Source organism: Trachurus trachurus, assembly GCF_905171665.1.
Source record: "Trachurus trachurus genome assembly, chromosome: 23".
Lineage (NCBI taxonomy): Eukaryota > Metazoa > Chordata > Actinopteri > Carangiformes > Carangidae > Trachurus > Trachurus trachurus.
The window spans coordinates 11,863,995-11,885,162 of NC_139912.1; the positions used below are offsets into that span (position 1 = coordinate 11,863,995).

Genomic DNA, 21,168 nt, shown 5'->3' on the forward strand with positions numbered 1-21,168 from the left:
TGAGTCACAATCCCCTTTTATCAATACATGTCAGAGCCACCACCAGCATTGCTTCAGTCCCTTTTCATTTTAAGATGCAAAGTGGTATGTGTGAAAGCAACTAAAGGAAAAAGTATCCATGGCAACAACAGCCCAATAAATTGCTTTCTTTGTATTTTTTCGCTTCAGAAGTATTGATTTCTTGGAATTGACCGACGAATGCTCATAAAGCACGTCACATGTCCATGAGGAGGGACCTGGCTTGTGGTTGTCATCAGCAAATGGTGCAGAAGTTCATGTTCTTAAAAAATCCACTTGAGGTGTCCAAACACACATCTCTTGATTTATTCCAATCTACTCTTTCATATAGAAGAGTCAAGTTGCCCATCATCAGGAGACAAGTGCCGAGAGGGAGAGACAGATAACGAAGAGAGAAGCTGAGAGAGATATAAAAGAAGCCCGTCCGCAGTCATTGGCGTTTTCCTACGGGGACAAAACAGAAAATTATTTCACTTTGAGTTTCATCCACGATTTAAACCATTTGATACCATTATGATGTAATTAGGAGCTGAATATACGAATAAAAAGTTAGCAAATGAGTACAGGGAGGGGATATGTGTGCAGAGAAGAGAATAACAAACAACTGCAAGCCTGAAAAAAAACAATTTGTTAAAATGTTATCTGAAATCAACACAGCAGCTGTGCACTGCCTGCAGATGTTGCGAGTTTGGGAGTGGGCCAATCAGAAGCTCACCTGCGGGTGGTAGGCGTGACAAGACTCTGGCCTTCTGCGAATCTTCTGTGACCTCATCCTGTCACACTTTACTGAGGCGTTATGTGCAGCGAGGTCAAGGCGCAACAACAAGGAGAGCAGAGGTTTGCTTTGTTTGCTCATTCAAATACTGTGTTAATTCAAGGCGTTTGCAGTGCAAAGTACACATTTCACAGATCGTATATCTGTGAAAGCTCCCAATGTGCACAGAGTTAATCAGAATTATATGTACAGCTGCTATCAGTTTAAGTAAAACAGAAAGTAATGCAAGCACGGTGCCAGGGGAAAGGACTAATCAAAACACCATTACAGCTTTCACAGGTGGGAAGCCTGTCTTTTTTTTCAAGTGGTAAAGTAAGGAGGGTGACTAACTTGTCAGCGAGTTATGCAGTGAAATATCAACAGCTCGACTGAATTTGAAAAGAATGCTAATTTCTCAAGATGCTCAGTTAATACCAAAACATCAAAGGATATATCGGACTTCTCTGGGCTGCAAGGTGAGCGGTGCGTACTGTCTGGAGCAGTCACAGTCGGCCTGGACCACCAGCATCAAAAGGTTGCTGTCTGGTATCTGCTGCACCACGAACATCCTGACACACACACAGAAAGATACATGTGAAATGGGCACATAGACAAAAATATTGAGACAATAATTGCACCTTTATGGCATCATTTGCAGTGGGTGATACTGTGACTAAAACACTCCACTCAACCACAATTAATAAGCAGTGGCTCCGATGTGTCATGCCCACTTTGGCCTCATGAGGGCGTTCACACTCAACCTATCGCAAGAAACCCACTGAACTAATACACACTAACCACAGAACCACAGTGTTTCTATCCATGTTCCTGTCTCTCTCTTTTTCAAAGACACTCACATGCTGTGATGCTTCCCTCTCTTTCTCCTCTTCCCCCTCCGTTTGCCTCCCACTGTTTTCCATTTCTGTTGTTGTCACCCACTCGTACCCCCATCTCTGTCTTTTTTTTTTCATTTACTTCCCTTAATACTTTCTCTCAGCTTTTGCAGTCACTCTCCCTCATTCTCCATATGATTCTCGGTCTCTCTATAACCCCGCACACCTTGATCTAATTTCGTTCCTCTCTACTTATTCCCTCCTTCCTGATACTCTTGTATAAACACACGCTGCTCTCAGTATGCAGAGCAGAGCAAAGCCGTAGAAAATGGATTTTGGAAGGACAATTTAATATGACTGGTCCAGGGCTTAGAGAGGAGTGCACTGCAGATTTGTGTGTGTAGAAGTGTGCATGTGTGTGCTTACTTCTGGCAGCGTCCACACTTAATAATGCTGTTGGTCTCTTTGACTGACGGCTCGTAAACGAAGCTGGGGTACTCGGTGTCACACGGCTGCAGGATGTCCCCTTTCTTCTTATGAGATGAGGCTAATAGAAAGATAGATAAGGGTCATATCTCCAGTTTTTTTTTCACAGGAATGAGCGTGTGACAGTGTACGTTACATTTTTGTTGGTGACTGACAGGCTGAGAAGAGGACGAGGGCTACTACTTAAATTCTTCACGCTCCAGCCAGTTATATCTCTGTCTGCCACTATACGATTTTCTCCAGCTTGTTGTATACTGCAAACAAAATTGAATAACCTGCCTGTGCATGGAAGAAAAGGATAGTTCTGAAACCTGAAAGACAAGCGACAATGGCTTGTGAGAATTTAATGTCTTGCTTTGTGAGATTCGGCTTTTGTTTGGTCTCTTAAGAATTAAAATACCTTCAGTCAAACTCTACGCGTAGTTCTTGTTTTGCTTGGTATTTGTCAGTTGTGTTTGTTCCCACTGAAATCTACTTATGTAATGGGGAAACACCAAATTCTGTTTGGTTCATCACACTCTGAAGACACACACACACACTGAACATCGATCCTCCTCAGAGACTAAAGGCAGATACTCACACACGCTGAAAGATGCCTTGGCTGAATGGAGATGGAGATGATGATGATAATGATGATGATGATATGGAGCAAGAAGAGGAGCAGATGATTGACACACGGAGTAATGAGGTGGGTGAGGGGATCAAAGGACACAGTGTTGTTATTGCATAATGACCTTCAGGCTGGTGACCAATGTTACACACAGTTTACACAACACACTCCTGGTATTAAAACTGACAAAACATGTTTGTGGGGATGATGATGAATATGATGATGTAATGCCTAGACACATTTACTTTAATGTTTAATACATTTATATGAATGTTTATGATTTATTTGTGACGTTCATGAATCATTTGTGATATTTTCATAATTGATTAAGAATTGGTTTATAAAGCAAACGTTGCAGTAACCCAGATCTGCTGTCAGCGTTATGATTTACAAAATGTACATTGTTTAAGATGCTTAGATCTTAACCTGCCATATGTGCTCACCATCAGCAAAATGATCCGAGTGCCAGAAGCCACAGATATTAAACTCCAGGAGAAACCTTGTGAAGAGGGGAGGGGAGGAGAGTGGACAGAGAGAAGGAGTCAATTAGGCGGCTTTCATTATAGACCAAAAGCAGATTGCCAGCAGATTGCATGCAGCTATCGAAAACTGGGCCAGGATCCAAAGTTGTGTCATGGGAATATTAAAATGGGTCCTCCAGTTATTTAGCAGTAATTGGGAGCTTTGGTAGCTGTTTTTGTCTTAGCTGGATAACTAACCTGTTCTTTTTAATGTAGCTGCTGGATGTATAAACTGACTTTGGCCTTACTAAGGCACTAATGGAAAAAAGTGGAGCTGTTATCCTAAATGATCAAGGCCTTCCTCTTTAAACTTCAGCCTGGATAGAGAACTGTGCTTTAAGGGAATAGCTGGACATTTTGGGAAATCCACTCATTTGCTTTCTCGCTTGCAGCAGCCAATTAGCTTAGCTTGGCATGAATACTGTCAACCAAGGACACAGAAAATGTTTTAAAACTATAAAAACAAGGCATCTTTAGTGGTGCCAGTGGCAAGCTAGCTGTTCCCTCCTGTTTCCTGCTAAGTTAACTAAACGGTGCTTCATGTTATGCCATACAAACATGAGTGCAGTATTGATCTTTGTGTGTAACTCCTGGCAAGAAAGCAAAAGAGCACTACCACTATTATGTCGAGCTATTCCTGTGTTGTTTTTGATTACCTTAGTTCATAACTATTGGGTAATATAATAATACTGTATACTGTACGATAGAATATAATGGCTACATCTCTTTCTCTTACATGTATCAAATAATCAAATGGATTTTAAAATTAGACACGTCTGCATGTACATTATGATGTTTTCTATGTACATACTGTAACAATGCTACTAACCAAGAATCAAACTTTCCACAAAAATTACAGCAAATAATAATAAAAACAACAACTTTATTAAACACTTACAGTAGGAAATTGGAGAGGAACCACTTGAGCGCTGAGGCCAAACCATAGAACGGCTGAAGAGACAGATTGATAGATTATAGTTCCTGCAATATTGATTGGAGCGTTGTGGTAAATAAATGTTATGTGTACATACGCTGAGAAGTGGACGAGAGCCGCTGACAGAGTGCGAGTTCATCTTACACATGGCCTGGTAGTCGTACAAGGACACCCTGAGGAAACACACACATACAGCACAAAGCACAAGGTGTTGCTCCTCTGGCAGTATTTCACTGACTTACATCGATTTCTTGACCCCCCCCTGCAGACTTTTACACAGTGCACTGAATGGCTGAGCTTAACCTTTGTACAAGTCCTGATCCCTAACTTAACTTAGGAAAAGAAAAGAAACACAAGAAAATCATCTCTGTGCCATAATTACTTTCCTTTCCTTCCACACATTTGAGTACATTTGGTTCTTATGCAAGTAGAGGCACAAGAACACATTAATACGCGTACAATTTTGCAGGTGTACGCACACAGACACAAACATATACACACACAAGCAGCCGCCGAGGTTCATGCATGCTGAAAACCTGTTATGTAATATCCTGTGTCAAATGAAGCATGACGAAATCTTTTAGCTGTTTAAAAATAGCACATCACTCATGAGATTTCAAACATAAAAGACGGGCAAAAAGTGCGAGAGGGGGGAGAAAAAAAAAGAAGGGGAAGCTGAAGAAGCTCAAAGGGGAGCAAATGGGAAAAAAGCAGGGATATCCTATACCATAAACACCCAGATGGGTGACTTACATACCCTGAGCATGAAGACAGAACAACACGAAGGTGAGACTATACCATAAAAACAAAGCTTTTGAGTCTTTATAATGAGAGTAAAGAACAGCCTCCAGGCTATGGGTCTCACATGCATACTGATGCAAGGCTTAGATGACTAACAACCAGAAACAAAATAGGAGACATTTACATGCCGGCCTCCTGGTTCATTTGTAATACAGCATCGGGGTGACATGTAATCATGTTCAGACGCCGGTTTCCAATGCATCGTATTATAAGCAAGCAGGAGACACTGGGATGCATAAAATAGCACTTCAATTTGCAGAACAGCGAGAACAGCTCAGCCTCCAGCCACAGGGATTCAGGCCTGTTTCATGCTGAGCAATTCCCTGTTGTTAGATAACAGACAGACAGACAGACAAAAACAGAGAGGCAGACAGATGGACAGACAGACAGACAGATACCAAACTGTCTTTTGAACTAGTTGCACATGTGATGACAGGTGTTACCTTTTGAACATGCCCATCCTGATCAGCGTGGTCATCACTGACCCGTCAATCTCACCGTAGAACCTCCCGGCCTATCAGGAGAGAGGGAGATAAGGCAGACAAACACCGCGTGAAACCAACTGTGTGGTTGAACTTATTAAATCTCTGTCATGATACACTGACATGGGGAATATCAACTCCCTTCCTCAGTGTTCAGCACTTCCCACTTTCACCTCGGCGTGAACTGCGTGATTAATTATTCATCGAGGTTAGGCTACATTGTGTGTTGGTTCGCAATGTATGTTACCGCACATGGTTTGTGCTGGAGAGTCTCTTTCAAAGGGGGCAGGAGGGAGGTGGGTACAAGTATCCCGACAAAAGCCGTTTGCGTTCATCTCTGAAACTTCACTTATTAACACATTATATCTCCTTTTGTTTAATCTGTCAAAACCCAAGGTGTATAAACGACTCTATGTAATTCTGTGGTAATTCTTGTCATCACTGTTGATGTTGCCAGGCAACAAGCAGAGACCCATCTAACTCCCGGCAAGAAAGTGAATAAGAGTATTTCCCTAAATTACAAAATATTCCTTTAATATAGTGTTACCCTTAAAAACACAAGGGTACACAGAATTAAAAGAGCCAGACTTTAATTAAAATGTTAGTTCTGGTCAATAACAGGATGATTGGGAATACAACTCCAGTTTATAAACTTCTGTCTGCTCAAATGAATTTAATTACAGCCCTTAACGAATTACACATGAACACCTCAGTGACAACTTGCATTTGATTGTATTTCTAAATAAAAGCCACAGATCGGTTTTGGATCCATATTCCAAGTTTCTTTTCTTGTGCTGTGATTAACAGTCATAAAATCAATTCGAGGACTAAAAATCACTTGAGCTAAATTTTCTCTGCGTCTGTTTGAGTGTTTGTGCATGAACTCACATCATTGCGCTGTTTCGAAATCAGGACAAAGCCATTATTGTCAATCACGAAGCAGTCGATCTCCTGAGATGTGAGAAAAGAGTCAAGGACAGGAAAAGAGAGACAAAGATAACAGTAAGCATAATGGTTCATATAATGATTATAAACTTATATAACACAGTTTGGTGTTGTGAATAACCTTGAAATATATTGGCTTGATATACTCACAATGCCGTCACACCGCAGAGGACAAACCCCCTCTATGTTAGAGCACTGGAGGACAGGAAGAAGAAAAGATGTTTGCACTGTGTTTCACCATCTCAGATTCTGATTTTCACTGACAAGTTATAAGTGAAAGTGAAGACTGTGAGTGTGATATGTGTTATTATCTGATGAGTATGTGTGCAGAGGAGACCATGTCTGTGTGTGTGTGATCAAAGGATTCGAACACATGCAGAGGTGTTAGGCTTGAACATGTGTCAATGTCGACAAGTGGAAAAAAAAGGAGAAAAGACAGAAAACACGTCTGTGTTGGTGAGAAGGCGTTAATTTGTCCGCCGTGTGTTTTGTCTACCTGAGATGTGCTCCTGGGTGTCTTGTTTGCAAGTTTGTGTGTGTTGAATTTCTGCATATCAGCGACTGTGTGAATGTGTTTGTGTTTGTGTGTGAGATCTGTTATAACTGGGGTGTGAAGCTGACTTCACAGAGCTCAGCAGGTGCTGTGAAAATGTTAAATTTGGTTCCGTACAAAAAGTGAAGTGATGTTTAGAAAAATGAAGCGAGGGAAAATTATGCAGACTTACATCTGTGTCATTTGGCTGAGAAGATGCGGGAGGAGAGAAACAAAGAGAGACAAAACGAGAGCATGGTGGGGAAAAAAGAGATAAACGTTACTTCGGTTAATGATGTGTAAGTCTATGCACTGTCCCACTCTGCTGCTATTCGGATGCTGCTGACAAATCTTCTCAAAGAACATGTTTCAAAAACACACAAAGGACTGCAGACTGTCTTCACCGCGTTACGACTCCAGGTAAATTGTCCTACATAACGTAACATAAGTATATTTTCGTAATACAGAACATTTTCTTTATCAACACTATCTGTGAATTTAACTTCTATCACCTCTGTTCTTCATCTGTGGACTGGTCATGAGTCATGAGCTCCCCTCTTGACTCTTTGGTCATCTTAAGTCTAGCGTACGTATTGGTTCGGGTCTATGGACAATATGTCATTGGAATCATGGTCAGGCTATATAGAGCGTGTCGAAGTGTGAATGAGCCAATTTATCATCCTTTTCAATCCTATTACAGCAAAGTGTCAGTCTTTCCCCTCTTGCTTCCCATCAGTGCCTCCTGAAATAAACTACAATTCACTGAGTGGACTGACAGAAATGATGATTCTTCGCCACACATTGCGGCCAAATGGCATCGTCTGATGAGGGAAGAAATGTGAGGGGAAGCTATATACAGACGGGTGATGAATTAAAGGAAAAGCCTCAGGAAACGCGTGGAGAAACATAACGAACGCAGATGCTTCCACACAGGTGCAATGCGAGGTGCAATTAAGCAGTTAAAGGAACAGTATGTAAGAAATGTACAGCAAGTTTTCATAAAATCACTCAATATGTCACCAGAGACTAAGGAATCATGTTAATTTGAAAAACTAATCTAACTGACAACAATAGTACAGCCAGAATATTTGCATTTAATGCAAATTGCAGCCGCCAAATCATGTTTAGGTTTTGGTTTTGTGTTTTGGCCTGAAACAATAACCTGCAGATCACCTGAGTTGACGTGAACTCCGCTCGTAGTTACTGTGAGTCAGAGTAAAAAGCTACAGAAACGTCAACACATAGGAGATATTTTACTAAGATAACATATGTAGATGTGCTGCTGCTCTTCCCTCTGACTGCAGGTAGTAACTAATGCAGTCTAACATGTTTTAGAGAGGCATGATCGTCTTTACTGACTGTGTGAGTGAGCAGAGCAGAGGTTAGCGTGTGGTTATCTGGCAACCTGGAGTCTGACTGGGGGGCAGGGGAGGGGAAACAACGTGCTGCTGTGTTTTGAAATTGGCTGCAGCAACAGTTTTGGCCACATTCCTACATACTGCTCCTTTAAGTTGGGGAACAGATGGCAGAAGCCTCAGCCACAAAGAAACAGTGACTCAAGTGACATCTGCATTTATTGACACTGATCAGCCATGAATGTGTGGAAAATAAATGAAAGTAGAAATTATGTCTCAGATCAAATTAGTTATGATTCAGAATGAACTCTTATAACTGGATATGTACTCCAGTCAGCTCCAGCAACATTAAAACAGGAAACTGTCTTAATGTTATGGCTGTAAGGTTGCAGTGTGCAACTAATTACAGAGACAAATGCACAATTTTAGAGTTTAGTGGAGCAAAAACCAGCAGCACTGGGCTCCACCGTTGTGGAAGAAAAGTGATGACGGTCAGATGCGTCATCCTTCACAATCTTCTCAACAAGCCCTGGACGCTCGACCCTTTACACTGAGAGGATGCAGTGGCCCTGTAAAGCTGTGGGAGAGATTCTGCAGGTTTAAGTCCACTTGTCCCCTCAGCGGGAAGGGTCACTGCAAATCCATAGATGTGAGTCACATACCGTGGCCCTCGCAGACACCAGATCTCAACCTAACTGAAGAGATTTTGTTGATTTTATATAAAGATATTGTTTTACATTTTACTGTATTTCATATTTAAAAGGCTGCAGTGCACCGCTGTCAGAAACACAGAAACACTATGCATGCATAGAGTTAACAAACACAGAATTATAGGCAAACGGAAAACAGCTGTGTCTTCTCTGTGAGATAAAGAGCATGCCAGGATGTGGATGGAAAATAATCTATCATCTTCTGATCCCCATTACTCTCACCACATCTCCCGTTGCTGTCAGACAAAATACATCAGCAGTGGACTGTCAGAGACATACAGCGCATTACACTGTAGGATTCACCCTGAATATTATAATGTGGAATATCTTCATAGAACTGTGGGTTTTCAGATTTAACCAAGATGGCCAGATGATGCACCAGTGGAGCAAAACGACGGCAAAGTGCACCTTTGTCTATTTTTCCCTCTTATTTATACTTGTTTTCTGTCTCGCACCCTCTCCTCCACATACACTTCACCACAGATGTAGACGCAGTCAGACGGCAGACGGAGCAGTGTGCTGTACAGTGATGTCAGAACATTTTCCTATTAACATTCTGACTGATTCCCATTAGATGGAGGCTCATGCTTTATTCTTACCCTCACTGATTCATAATTCATCGGCTAATAACATCTTATTTTAAGCTAGTCAACTTTATCTTGTAGCTATAAGGTCAGATAGGATTTCTATGACTTATGTAACTCCTTCCCTAAGATCCGTGTGGACTATGTGGAGATGTACTTACCACTATCCCTTCTCTCAAACACATAAAATGAAATTAATTTCATGTTGTTAGTAATTAAAGCAAACCAATTATTGGGGCACACGAATCATTAACACTGAGTTAAATGCTTGTAATAACTTTTCTGCCACGCATTTCATCTGCAACAGATACAGACGATTAAAAGCAATCAAAGCTATGTGTGTTTCTTTTGAACAGTAAATTCACACATACATTCACACAACAGCACATGATGCATTTCTTAATTATTCATGAATTCCTTAATTGTTACAGCTTGATGGTTGTGGTTGCCATGTGACTAGTTCCTCTTGGATGCAGGTATTTCATTCAGGATTCACAGTTGGTAAAGTATCTTCACCTCCAAGGGAGCTGAGCACTTAAAATAGACTGAACGGGGGATTTAATGCAAACACAAACACACCTAATGCACAAGACACACGTGAACATACACAACAAAGGCAGGCACATACTGCCAGGGAACGCACACACACGTGCACACACCTTATGAAATAAAGATGCCTGACAGTGAATACATGACAGGAAGATAATATGATTATGTAACCAATCTGAGGAGAGGAGGCGAGGAAAGCAGATGGGAGCATAGGAGATGAGGAAGGGGAGGAGGTGCTGAAAGTGTTGAGGAAAACAAAGGAAGAGGGGGGGGCTGGGGGAGAAAATTGTGAATTTGGGCAGGAGAAGAGCGAGCAAATTGCACGCAGTAAATGAAAATGATAGAGATTTTCAATGTAGCATAAATCTAGTGGATAACGAGGCTGCTGCAAATGATGATGAGTTTTCAGCGGAGGGATGTGGACATAACAACACACTCGTGCACAGATGGCCATGCATATGGTCGCTGACAACATGACACACACGAACATTAACAGACATGTACACATATACGGTGCTGTATTATTCACACGTCCACAAACACACACATGTGTATATACGCACACACACACACACACACACAGACACACATTTGGGAGCTGCTAGCGGTGGTAGCTATCCATCAGTTAATGACTAGCCAGCAGCCTTAATGCTCTTTTAACTGCTGTCATTTACAGCCATGAGAGCAGAGAGGGGAGAACGACCAAGCTATCAGCAAAGGTGTAACGCTAAATTAAGCATGCGTTCCCTGAATAAAATGTTTTCTTGAAGGTGCGGAGAAATACTCCACGGAAACCTCTTTTATCCTTTTGTCAGCATCACTGTTCTTATTTTGGACTAAACCCCTTAAGATATAAACTATAATGGATTCACTCTGTGAAAGGAAACAGGATGAAGTTCTGTCTCTGTACTTTTTATGGTGGTAAACATATTCATTCACACTCGGCCTGTATGTATTTACCTGTACAGCGATGGTCCAGAGTCTGGACGCAATCATGTCCAGAGTCATCTGGACACCGATGGCTGCAGAGAAAGAGAGAAAGAGAGAGAGAGAGGTCGATTAAGAACAGTTAAATGAACCAGGACATAAAAAATGAATTAGTTATATGGATAAGGTGAGAGCAAGGATAAGCATGAGGAGAAAAGTAAGTGGAACGAAGAGCCGGAACATGAGGATAGAAAGAAAGTAGAGGATGATGAGTGTGTTTTATTTTTTTTAGTTGTTTTATTATTTTGAAGTATTTGCATATAAATGGATAGCAGAAGTGTAACACCCCTGCTGAATCACAGCTGGGGAGTTAAATCCTGAAGTGCCTCTGTGAAGTCAAATGTCCACTTGCAGATATCATCAACACATGCTGAAAGTGTCATGGCAACGACATGGAAGCAGGAAGAAAACAAAGCACACCTCCTGTGGCTCCACAGCATGATCTTTCCAGTTTTATTATCATTTTTTGTTGCACTCTCTACCTTTGTATTCCATCCTCTGTTCTTGGTTAGTTAGTCACATATCATTTGAGTTTCCAGTGTATCTATGGTTACTAAGAGAGAGAGAAATAGCCTACTTCAATCACATATAAGAGCCGTCATAAATAATCATTACATGGGCAGTGACACAAGTAATTCATGCGGCTGTGTCTTAGTTTTGATATTAACACAAGTGATGCAACGACGCCCCAAAAGCTTCATTAGATCCAGAATTTGACAACAACAAATTAAAAAAGATTCACTTTGTGGTTTTATCTTCATCTATTATTTATCTCACAGCGCCTTTAACACTTTCTGTCTGTGTTGGCTCAGACATTTAACATCAAAACTGTTTGGGGCTGTCTGACACAGTTGAAAGCTCTGATAAGTCAGATAAACAGTTTTTTTTTGTAAGACTGCACTAGTTTTTACACTGTATACTGTTATAATAGCAGGAGAACTAAGAAATAATACTGTTTAAGCAGTATTCGCAACATCTGCAGTTGATGTGTGTGTGCTAGTGATTTCTTTAGTGGTAGAGGTTGTAGAGACAATTAAATGGTGAGAAACTTAAATTCCAGCCGTTTAGAAGAAAGAACATTAATGAGCCGATTAATGTCCCTTTGGAGAGAGACAGTATCTCTTCTTCTCTTAGCTCCCAGGCTGCAGGAGCAGAAGAAGACCTGCTGCACAGATCAGCTCTGCCTTCTCAACTCAAATTATGAAAATCCTTTTACAGTAACTGGCCTTCTTAGCCTCAGCACCGTCGTGTGAACCGGCTGTTCTTAGACAGTGCATGTGGCAATGTGTCTGTGTATGTGTGTGCGCCCGACTTCTGCCTACTCTCAGTCACAGAATATTAAGCCAAGAATTAGTGTGTGTTTGGACATATTTCTCACACACACACACACATACACACACGGCGGTGGAGCAATTGCTTGTGTCAGCTTAGAGCTGTACGTCCGTCAGCATTTCAGTCAGTGCCGTAATGCAAAAAAAAGAAACTGTAATTGCATAAGTTCTCAGTGCACACATACTGTACTGTATACACCCACACAGACAACAAATACACACACACACACACACTGGGAATGAAGATATGACACTTCACATTAGCATCAAAGATTCAGCGTTTTTCTCCCAGCGAGCTTTGTACAGCCACTCAGGGAAAACCTTGTAATATGCAAAAGATGTATAAACACACACGCACGTGCACACACAAACACACACACAATATACACTTTCACACATCCTTGCACATACAGTATAGGTGCACATGCTGTATAACAGCACAAAAGCATGCATTAGTACCCAGCCACACACGTACACACCATCATTTACTATAATAAACACAGAGTGGAATAGTTACTGTGATGGAGTCAGGCAGGAGAAAGGCTTTGTTATGAGAGACATTAGTTTAGGTCTGGTTGGTCTGGGGAGGAGGAAGAGGAAGAGAGAGAACAGAGTGAAAGCTCTGGTCACCTGCTTGTTAGCTGAAGATATTTTGGTTTGATACATTTAGTATTTTACCATCAGATTAAAAAAACACCAGCCAGGAACCAAAGTGCCCACAATTTCAGAAACACTGAGCTGGAGAACACAATTTTCTGACTCATAGTTTGTATTTAAACCTGTATTTAAAACCAACAATGTGACACTTCCTTTATTCTTTTAACTTTTTAAAAATCATATCACTAGCAAATATGCCCACTACAGCATGGAGTCTATGTAATTCTGGTGTAGAAGAAGCCTCAACTCAACATGTATTTAGTTATTATGTTAGTCTAAAAGTCAAAGCAATAACAGTGACATTAATTCATTCATCACCTTTCATTATTACAGAGGACTGTGTACATAATAGTAGTCTCAGTCCTGTAGAGCCACGACACCGCTGCCTTCAGCTTCCATTGACTTTTATATGAAATTTAATTAGTAGACTCATGACATTTGCTGGAGTTTTGTAATTTGTCAATGTCAACACAAAACCTGCAAGACATGTTTTTTTTTTGGACTATGTTACATTACTACTGTGAGGTAACAAAATGAAATCCAATGGCTGCCTGAAGCTGGGAGGGCAGCTGTGGTCAGAGCTATAGGCTGAACATTCACTCAATTATGCTTGTAAAATGCTATTAGGTGATGAATTATGGATCGCTGTGGGTAAGAATAAACTGTAACGCTCTACATCCATGTTGGGATCGTTCAGGATCTTACAAGGACAAGGCTCTGACATGTTCTGTGTAAGTCTGTGTATCAGTTTGCAAGTGTCTGTATGCATATTTGGCTTGTGTGTGTGTGTGTGCCTGTGTGTGTCTGTGTGTCATGGATTCCGTCCAAGCTCTTGAAAATCAGTCATGATGCTGAGTCATGGCAGCAATCAGCCTGTAATCAGTCATGTACACATAGAAGTCTGTTACGCTGATTGAGCAGTTGTTTATCTGTTCATACAGATCATGTATTTGCATTTTCCGAAATCTTAAAATCTACAGACAAATTTCAGCGACTCCAGTAAAACCATATATACGGACACCAGATCAATGCCCTTACATTTGATCCAAAGCACTTTTCTTTTGTATTTGTCATATTATCTGCGATTTTCTTTTCATTTGGATGTTTGACCAGTCTATCGCACATTCACACTCGCTCTCTTCAATAGTGCTACTGACCTTGAAGTCGTCCCCCTCCAGGATAATCTCAGTTAAAGTCTTGGAAGGACATTATGGAGGGCTGCAGTAATCTGCCTCCTCTCCCTTTCTGAGTTGGAGGCTGATAGGCCAAATCTAATTAAAACCATCACACTGATCCGTGTGAGGGTGTGTATGTGTGTGCGGTAATAGTTGTTTTTTTTCCCTCTAATATGCGCCAGTGTGTTTGTCTGTGTGTGCTTGTGCTGGAGCATATCTTGTACACTCACAGTCTCAGTTGCAATTAGTGTGAGCTGCCAATCACGGTGGAGTGCACTTTCAAAAGGAAATGAATTAATGAAGAAATAAATAAAAAATTTGAACAACCAAGAGCCGGAGTTAATTGGTTATTACACTAACGAGATAGAGGGATGAGAGACGGAGGGATGCGGGCTGAGAAAGACGGGAAGAAGAGAATGTGTGAGAAAGAAAAGGGGAATGGGTGAAGAGACTATGAGTTTTACTGCATTGTTGTCTTACAGGATTATGGGCTACGGAATATGCATATCTACACCGTGCACGTTTTTGTAGAGCGAGACAAGTAATTTAGGAAGACAGAAACAAAGATGGACAGGCAGGACGACGGTGGGAACCAACGAAACTGACAGACGAACGCTAACAGACGCAGACAGAGCGAAGGGAAGACAAAGACATAATCATTGCATAAGCACAAACACAAACAGTGCACGTGTCTGGCTGACAGTTCACAGTCCAGAAAGGTTAAAGAGAATGAGGTTCTGTTGCTTTTGGATAAAGTAGAGCTGAAAGAGCTGGAGGAAAGTAGGATAAGTCTTATACATAAAGAACTAAATACATTTTTTGATTATATGAAAACAACTCAATTCAAACAGTCAACTGTAACTCTAAGGTCCCTGAGTTATGTAACAAACTGTAAATGTGCATTTTACATAGTTTATGCCCTAAATTATTACTAAATTTGTGTTTTTGCCGACATAATTTAGATTTTTTTTCATTCATCACTCAAACTATATTTGGATAGCAATAAATGTTACAAATAAATATAATATATTATCTATTTCACTGACACTGATCTCCACCCCAAGCAGCTTCCTGTGTGGTACAAGAATGTAAACTCTTTGTGTATTGTGCAACATGCATTAGTCAAAACCAGTTAGTTGGATATAAACATAACTTCTAGGAGACAGGGCTGCGTTGTCGTGTCACTAAAGCTTACTATAATTGAACAGAGAGAAAGAAAGAGACAGAGAAAGGTGACCAGCTTGCTGGCCTTTTGCTAAATGGAGCAGTGCAGTGTCAAGTGTCTGACAGACTGTGAAAGGGAGAAGAAAGAGAGAGGGATGGTGGAAAAAGAGGAGAGGGAGTGTGGGGATATCTGGCTATCTAACTGTCTATCTTAGAAGGTTAGAAGCCTTTAAGTTGGATGTTTTCTTGGTTGAAACACAGAGTGGTGACTGTGCAGTTTTATAAATGGGTGGCTGTGTGTGTTCATACATTTTGTGACATTGTGTAGTGTGTGTGTGTGTGTGTTGTGTCAAGCTGGCACAGGAGGTCAGTTTGTGTTAAATGACCAGTGAGCGGAGCTACTATAGTGCTGATGGTTCCCTTAGCCAGACCCTGGAGTCGAGGCTAAATATATAGGGAACACACACACACACGCACGCACGCACGCACGCACGCACGCACGCACGCACGCACGCACGCACGCACGCACGCACACACACACACACACACACACACACACACACACACACACACACACACACACACACACACACAAGCAGAGTCAATAAATTAAACTGGCACAATGGCTATGTCTCTGGGCACAGAGGGGACACGGAAAATAAGGCCACTAGTGAGGAGGTCATTTCATTCTCTTGTTGCTTTCTTTCACTCTCTCTCTCTCTCTCTCTCTCTCTCTCTCTCTCTCTCTCTCTCTCTCTCTCTCTCTCTCTCTCTCTCACACACACACACACACATACACACACTACACACGCAGACTGTGCTACTGCAGTATGGTTTTGTAATGGAGCAGAAATAATGTACACAAAGGGGGGAAGGAGAGCAAGTAAGTTATAGGACATGAACAAGGTTCAGATGACACTAACAGACACACACAAACACATGTGCAGGCAAAAAAGAAAAGAAAAGAACATGGGCTGCAAGGACACACACACACACACACACACACACACACACACACACACACACACACACACACACACACACACACACACACACACAGAAAGGTCACAGACAGAGTGCAGACGTTGTAATGAAGGGAACAGATTAATTGATGTAATGGAGTCAGGTGGCCCAGGTGGTGTGAGAGTGATAGAGGGATGAAGGGGCACGAGAGGGACGACAGAAAAGGGATAAGACAAAAGGCAGAGGGGATGAAAGAGGATGAATTGATTTTTAATAATGTTATGAGTTGCAAACCCTTTTCATTTCTACCAAGCGTGGCTATTAATAATAGAGCGAGCGAGATCAAATGGTTGTGCATGAGTGTGCATGAGAGCGTGTGCGTGTGTGTGTGTTTCTCATTCTCCCATATTCGTGCGTGCGTGCGTGTGTGAGTGGAGAAACAACAAGAGAGGAAGAGGTGTGAGGTCAGGAGAGGGAAACAAGGAGTTAGAGATTATGTGTATGTGTGTTTTAACGTGCGCATTAGCTCTTAATTAAAATTCAAACCTATTTTCAAGATAATATTATAATAAAGACATTAAGATATTAAAACTTGAGTGCCAGTTTCATTCTCAATGTTAATAATAACATTACTCACAAAGTGACTGCTTACTTGAAGTTTTTAAGCCTGCACCTTGAGTTACTGATGGGTGTCAGTCCACTGCAGTTAAACCTCAACAGTGATGTCACCGTGTACTGAAGAGACACGAGCAGTCAGACGATCGTCCAGGTTGTAAACAGACATTTGAGTTAGGCAAACTTATTTGGAGGAGAAATCCCCCGGCTGTCTGTCGCAAACATCCATCACTGAATACTGAAATACTTCTGGGTTCAGAAACGGCTGATAAAAAGTTGCTGTGTTCCCAGAAGCCAGCAACAACTTTACTTGGTGCAATGTTATCGCAACTGAGAGAAACGATGTCCTGCAATGGAATGAACAGACGCTTCCCTTTATAGGATAAATATATAAAGGATATCACTGACTTGTGATCTTCACTACAAACCTATCCTCTATTTCTCTTTTGAAGCTCAGTGTGACTCTACTTCAGTTAAGTTGCAAGAGACACATTTTATAGTCAGTTCACTGTCTGACAAAAAAGTTATGAAGAGAAAAGCATTTCAGCTGCTTTATGTTCCCTCCCTGTATAAGTATTAAAAGTATTAAACTATTACTGTCATACTAGCAGAAGCAACAGATTCACAAAAGCTGCACTTTGGTGGCCTTGTCCCCTGTTTGAGGCCTTAAAAGTCTTGAAGTGGCTGTGGACAACACGATTATTGTTTATCTGAGCAAATGTCAAAAGTCTTATCATGTCTGTCTCGTTATTGTCTCTCTCCTCTGATTCCTCATGCACACTGTCAGTGTCGCACACACGCACAAATGTACACATCGGCATTACCAAAGACACGAGACATGCACAGAGATTATAGCTTCCTCACTAGAAATGTCACTTGTTCTCGTTCTCTCCGGCTCCCTCACGCACACACACAAACACACAAACACATAATTACAGTTTTTATCAAAAAATGTCAAACATTTATCAGTAAGATGGAACAGAGTGAGATGTAGTTCGGAACACTTCTTCCCTCTAGCCATTCTGTTTTATCATTTCTATCACATCTTTCTTTCTTTCCTTCTTTCCTTCTTTCTTTCTTTCTTTCTTTCTTTCTTTCTTTCTTTCTTTCTTTCTTTCTTTCTTTCTTTCTTTCTTTCTTTCTTTCTTATCATACTGTTTGACCATATAAACTAAATCTCCCATCCCTTAATCTTAATCTGGATCATCAATCTTTGCAAAAGATCTCGACATCTGTCATCAATACACATTGCACTGTAATCAGTGAGAAGAGAAGAGAAGAGAAGAGAAGAGAAGAGAAGAGAAGAGAAGAGAAGAGAAGAGAAGAGAAGAGAAATACAAAGTTGACAATAATAATAAAGGCAAAAAGGGATTTGTGCGATGACTTAAAGGACATACTGTAGGTTTATTATTTTGCAGGAACACGTCTAAGCATTGTTGTTCCTTTTTGTACTCTTTGAAGTTGGCTAATAAGCAGCTCAGTCATATTTGCAGCATTTATCAAATAAAGGAATGTGTTTACCAGTCTATCTGGCAAATGTTGTGGTGTGATTAGCAAATAAAGCTTTCGACTCTTTCAAGTCTTTAATGAACTATGCATGGTTGCACAGTGGCAGATTAGAAGTGAAGGCCACTTTGCAAAAAAAAAAAAGAAAAAAAAAAAGATCTCAGTGAAGTAAACATCAAATAATGCTGAGCTGCATAGCTACACAATAAAAAGAATGGGACCTTTTTAATCAATTCTCCTTTTTTTTCATCTTGTTTCGTGATACTGACTGGAAATTGCAATGAATATACAAACAAGCCTAAACATGCAGAAATATTAATTGTCTTATTGTGATTCCGCTCTCATTCGGTTGGATGAATCTATCGAGCAATTACGCAGCATTTGTCAACCGAGCAGTAACTCAACATGTTTACTGTATCTATGTTTTTTTATTTTATTTAATCAATCTATAAAGTTGATAAAAGTTTTTGTTCTCATACTAAATAACTGGCCTAAGTTTCGGTCTTGTTGGCGTCTCACAGCCCAATAGAAAGAAACTATGTAACCTTCAACTCAAACAACACAAATTATTGTTTGTGTTTCCCAAAAGCAGCAGATCTATGTTCACCAATCGCCTCAGCAGATCCTATGACTTTCTGATGGAGAGTGTTCAATAAACTGATGTTGCCTGGCAACAAACACTGCTCCAGCCAGTAAAAAGAGTCATGGCAAATTCTGGTAAACTCCTCAGGGACACAGAGAGAGAAAAAACTTCAGTTACAATTGATTATAATTTAGTTCAGTTTGAATTGAAGTCCTTGACGTCTGAGTACGCACACAGACACACATGCCCACGCACATTCACATTCCTACACGTCGTGTACAGGCAATAAAAGCAAGAAAAACATAGAAATGCACTCACAGAGCCATTTAAACTCACAGTCTGAAATGTATGGACATCCTCAAGGAAACATATGCACACACACACACTCTCACAACAGTTACACAACAAGTCCACAGACACAAATGGACACACACCGGAGTTTTCTGAGCTCATAAAAGCATTGCAGCTGATAAACAATTAAAAACGACCCTTGACCCTGAACTTTTCAGAGGTGAAGTTACAGTCGGCTTTTGTGACATCTTCAGGACAGAGGGGCAGGAACACACACACACACACACACCTCTGTGCTGAAGCTCGCCAACCTCAGAGGACTCGCCAGAGGCTGCACTGACATCACGTTACCAAAGCAACAGGCAGAGGGCTGGGATTGGACGAACAGGATGATGACTCAACCTCCCTCCCTCATCCTCCTCTTCTCTCTCACCATAATCTCTCTTTCCCTCTCTCTCTTTCTTTCTCTCTAGAAGTGTCCCTCACTTTCTCATGCGCAACTTTTCCAACGTCAAGGATGCAGAGGTGCATTCACAGGCAGAGCCGCAGAATATTTTTCAATTTGAAGGATGGACCTGGGCCAACTAGCTTTGAATTAAACAGATATAAAACACATAACAAACACACAAAAAAAACGGGATGAGGCAGCAAATTTTAGCCATGAAACAATTACCAAACACTAAATTATACATAAAAAAGTACTCAGCTACAGTCATGTTTTTTTCTTTTTTCTTTTAATTGTGAAACCACTGACTCAGCAGAAAGACGGACAGAGATTCAGTCGCCCCGTTGGTCCAGCGTAAAGGTGACAGAGCTGAAGTGGCGGAGTGTTAAATGGGTGGCCTGTTTCTTTAAAATGGAAATAAATGCTGTTGACATTGGGCAGATGTGTGTGTGTGTGTGTGGACCTTTTAAGTCAGCAGAGCCTACCTTAAGTTAACCTAGTTTCACAGCCTTCTTGAGCGGGCCTGTTGGAGGCACGATCACTAAATCATTCATAGTGGAGAGACAGGGAGAAACATGTTCCTATGTGTATGTGTGTGTGTGTGAGAGAGAAGGAAACAGTGAAGGCAAATTGCTTTGCTCTTTCTTCTATTTTGAGTGTTTACATGGCAGTTTGTGCTGTAACATGGGGCAACTTTTGTCGCACCTTCAAAAGAGATAAATGAAGGAAAAGTGGCGACATTCTGAAGCACGAATTTAGTGTGAAATTCAATTATATATAGACAATCTTGATCAACATGGTGCTGAGTGTTGACTGCCTGTCTTTTTGTGTATTTACTTCTGTTTCATTACATCACTAATTCCAGTTTTAGTAAGGCGTTAAAGTAAGTATTTGTTTTTTGATAAACATCTTCAGTTTGATATACATCTCTAGCTACAATGCCTTCCCCTCGTGTCCACCAGTTCACTGCTATAAGATGCCAGAACAAGCTGTAGTGCTGCAGAAAACTGCAGAGTCAGGTGTTATGAGTGTTTGTGACTGTGAGCACTACTACACACTACAGGTTTTTTTCCATCTTAATATCAAATTATTGATGACTGCAGCTTTGAGGAGTTTGAGAGGTGCTAATTATTTTACTCTGGGACAACTGTTTTCCACTGCCTGCAGTTGTTATGCAAAGCTAAATGAACCATATCCAGCCCCCAGCTCTGTGTTTAATTCACACACACGAGATTGATATTTATCTTCTCGGCAAATAAGCACATTTCCAAAAAAAAAAAGTTGACCTATCCATTTAATACACCGGAAAACATAAACTGATAGAGGAATAAAGATTA

At 40.9% G+C, this 21,168-nt stretch overlaps 1 protein-coding gene across 1 annotated transcript in view; it reads right to left on the reverse strand.

The window, feature by feature from the left end:
• Positions 1-369: 369 nt before the first annotated feature.
• cacna2d4a (calcium channel, voltage-dependent, alpha 2/delta subunit 4a) overlaps positions 370-21,168 on the reverse strand; it is a gene marked incomplete at both ends in the record, with an annotated part of 80,833 nt that continues 60,034 nt past the window's right edge. Inside the window, 13 exons of the mRNA XM_083999758.1 lie at positions 370-462; positions 734-816; positions 1,226-1,341; positions 2,032-2,152; positions 2,672-2,692; positions 3,145-3,200; positions 4,121-4,173; positions 4,254-4,329; positions 5,401-5,471; positions 6,328-6,390; positions 6,535-6,579; positions 7,110-7,124; positions 11,075-11,136. Of these exons, the coding sequence (XP_083855884.1) occupies positions 370-462; positions 734-816; positions 1,226-1,341; positions 2,032-2,152; positions 2,672-2,692; positions 3,145-3,200; positions 4,121-4,173; positions 4,254-4,329; positions 5,401-5,471; positions 6,328-6,390; positions 6,535-6,579; positions 7,110-7,124; positions 11,075-11,136 (875 nt within the window). The remainder of the gene's footprint in view (positions 463-733; positions 817-1,225; positions 1,342-2,031; positions 2,153-2,671; positions 2,693-3,144; positions 3,201-4,120; positions 4,174-4,253; positions 4,330-5,400; positions 5,472-6,327; positions 6,391-6,534; positions 6,580-7,109; positions 7,125-11,074; positions 11,137-21,168) is intronic.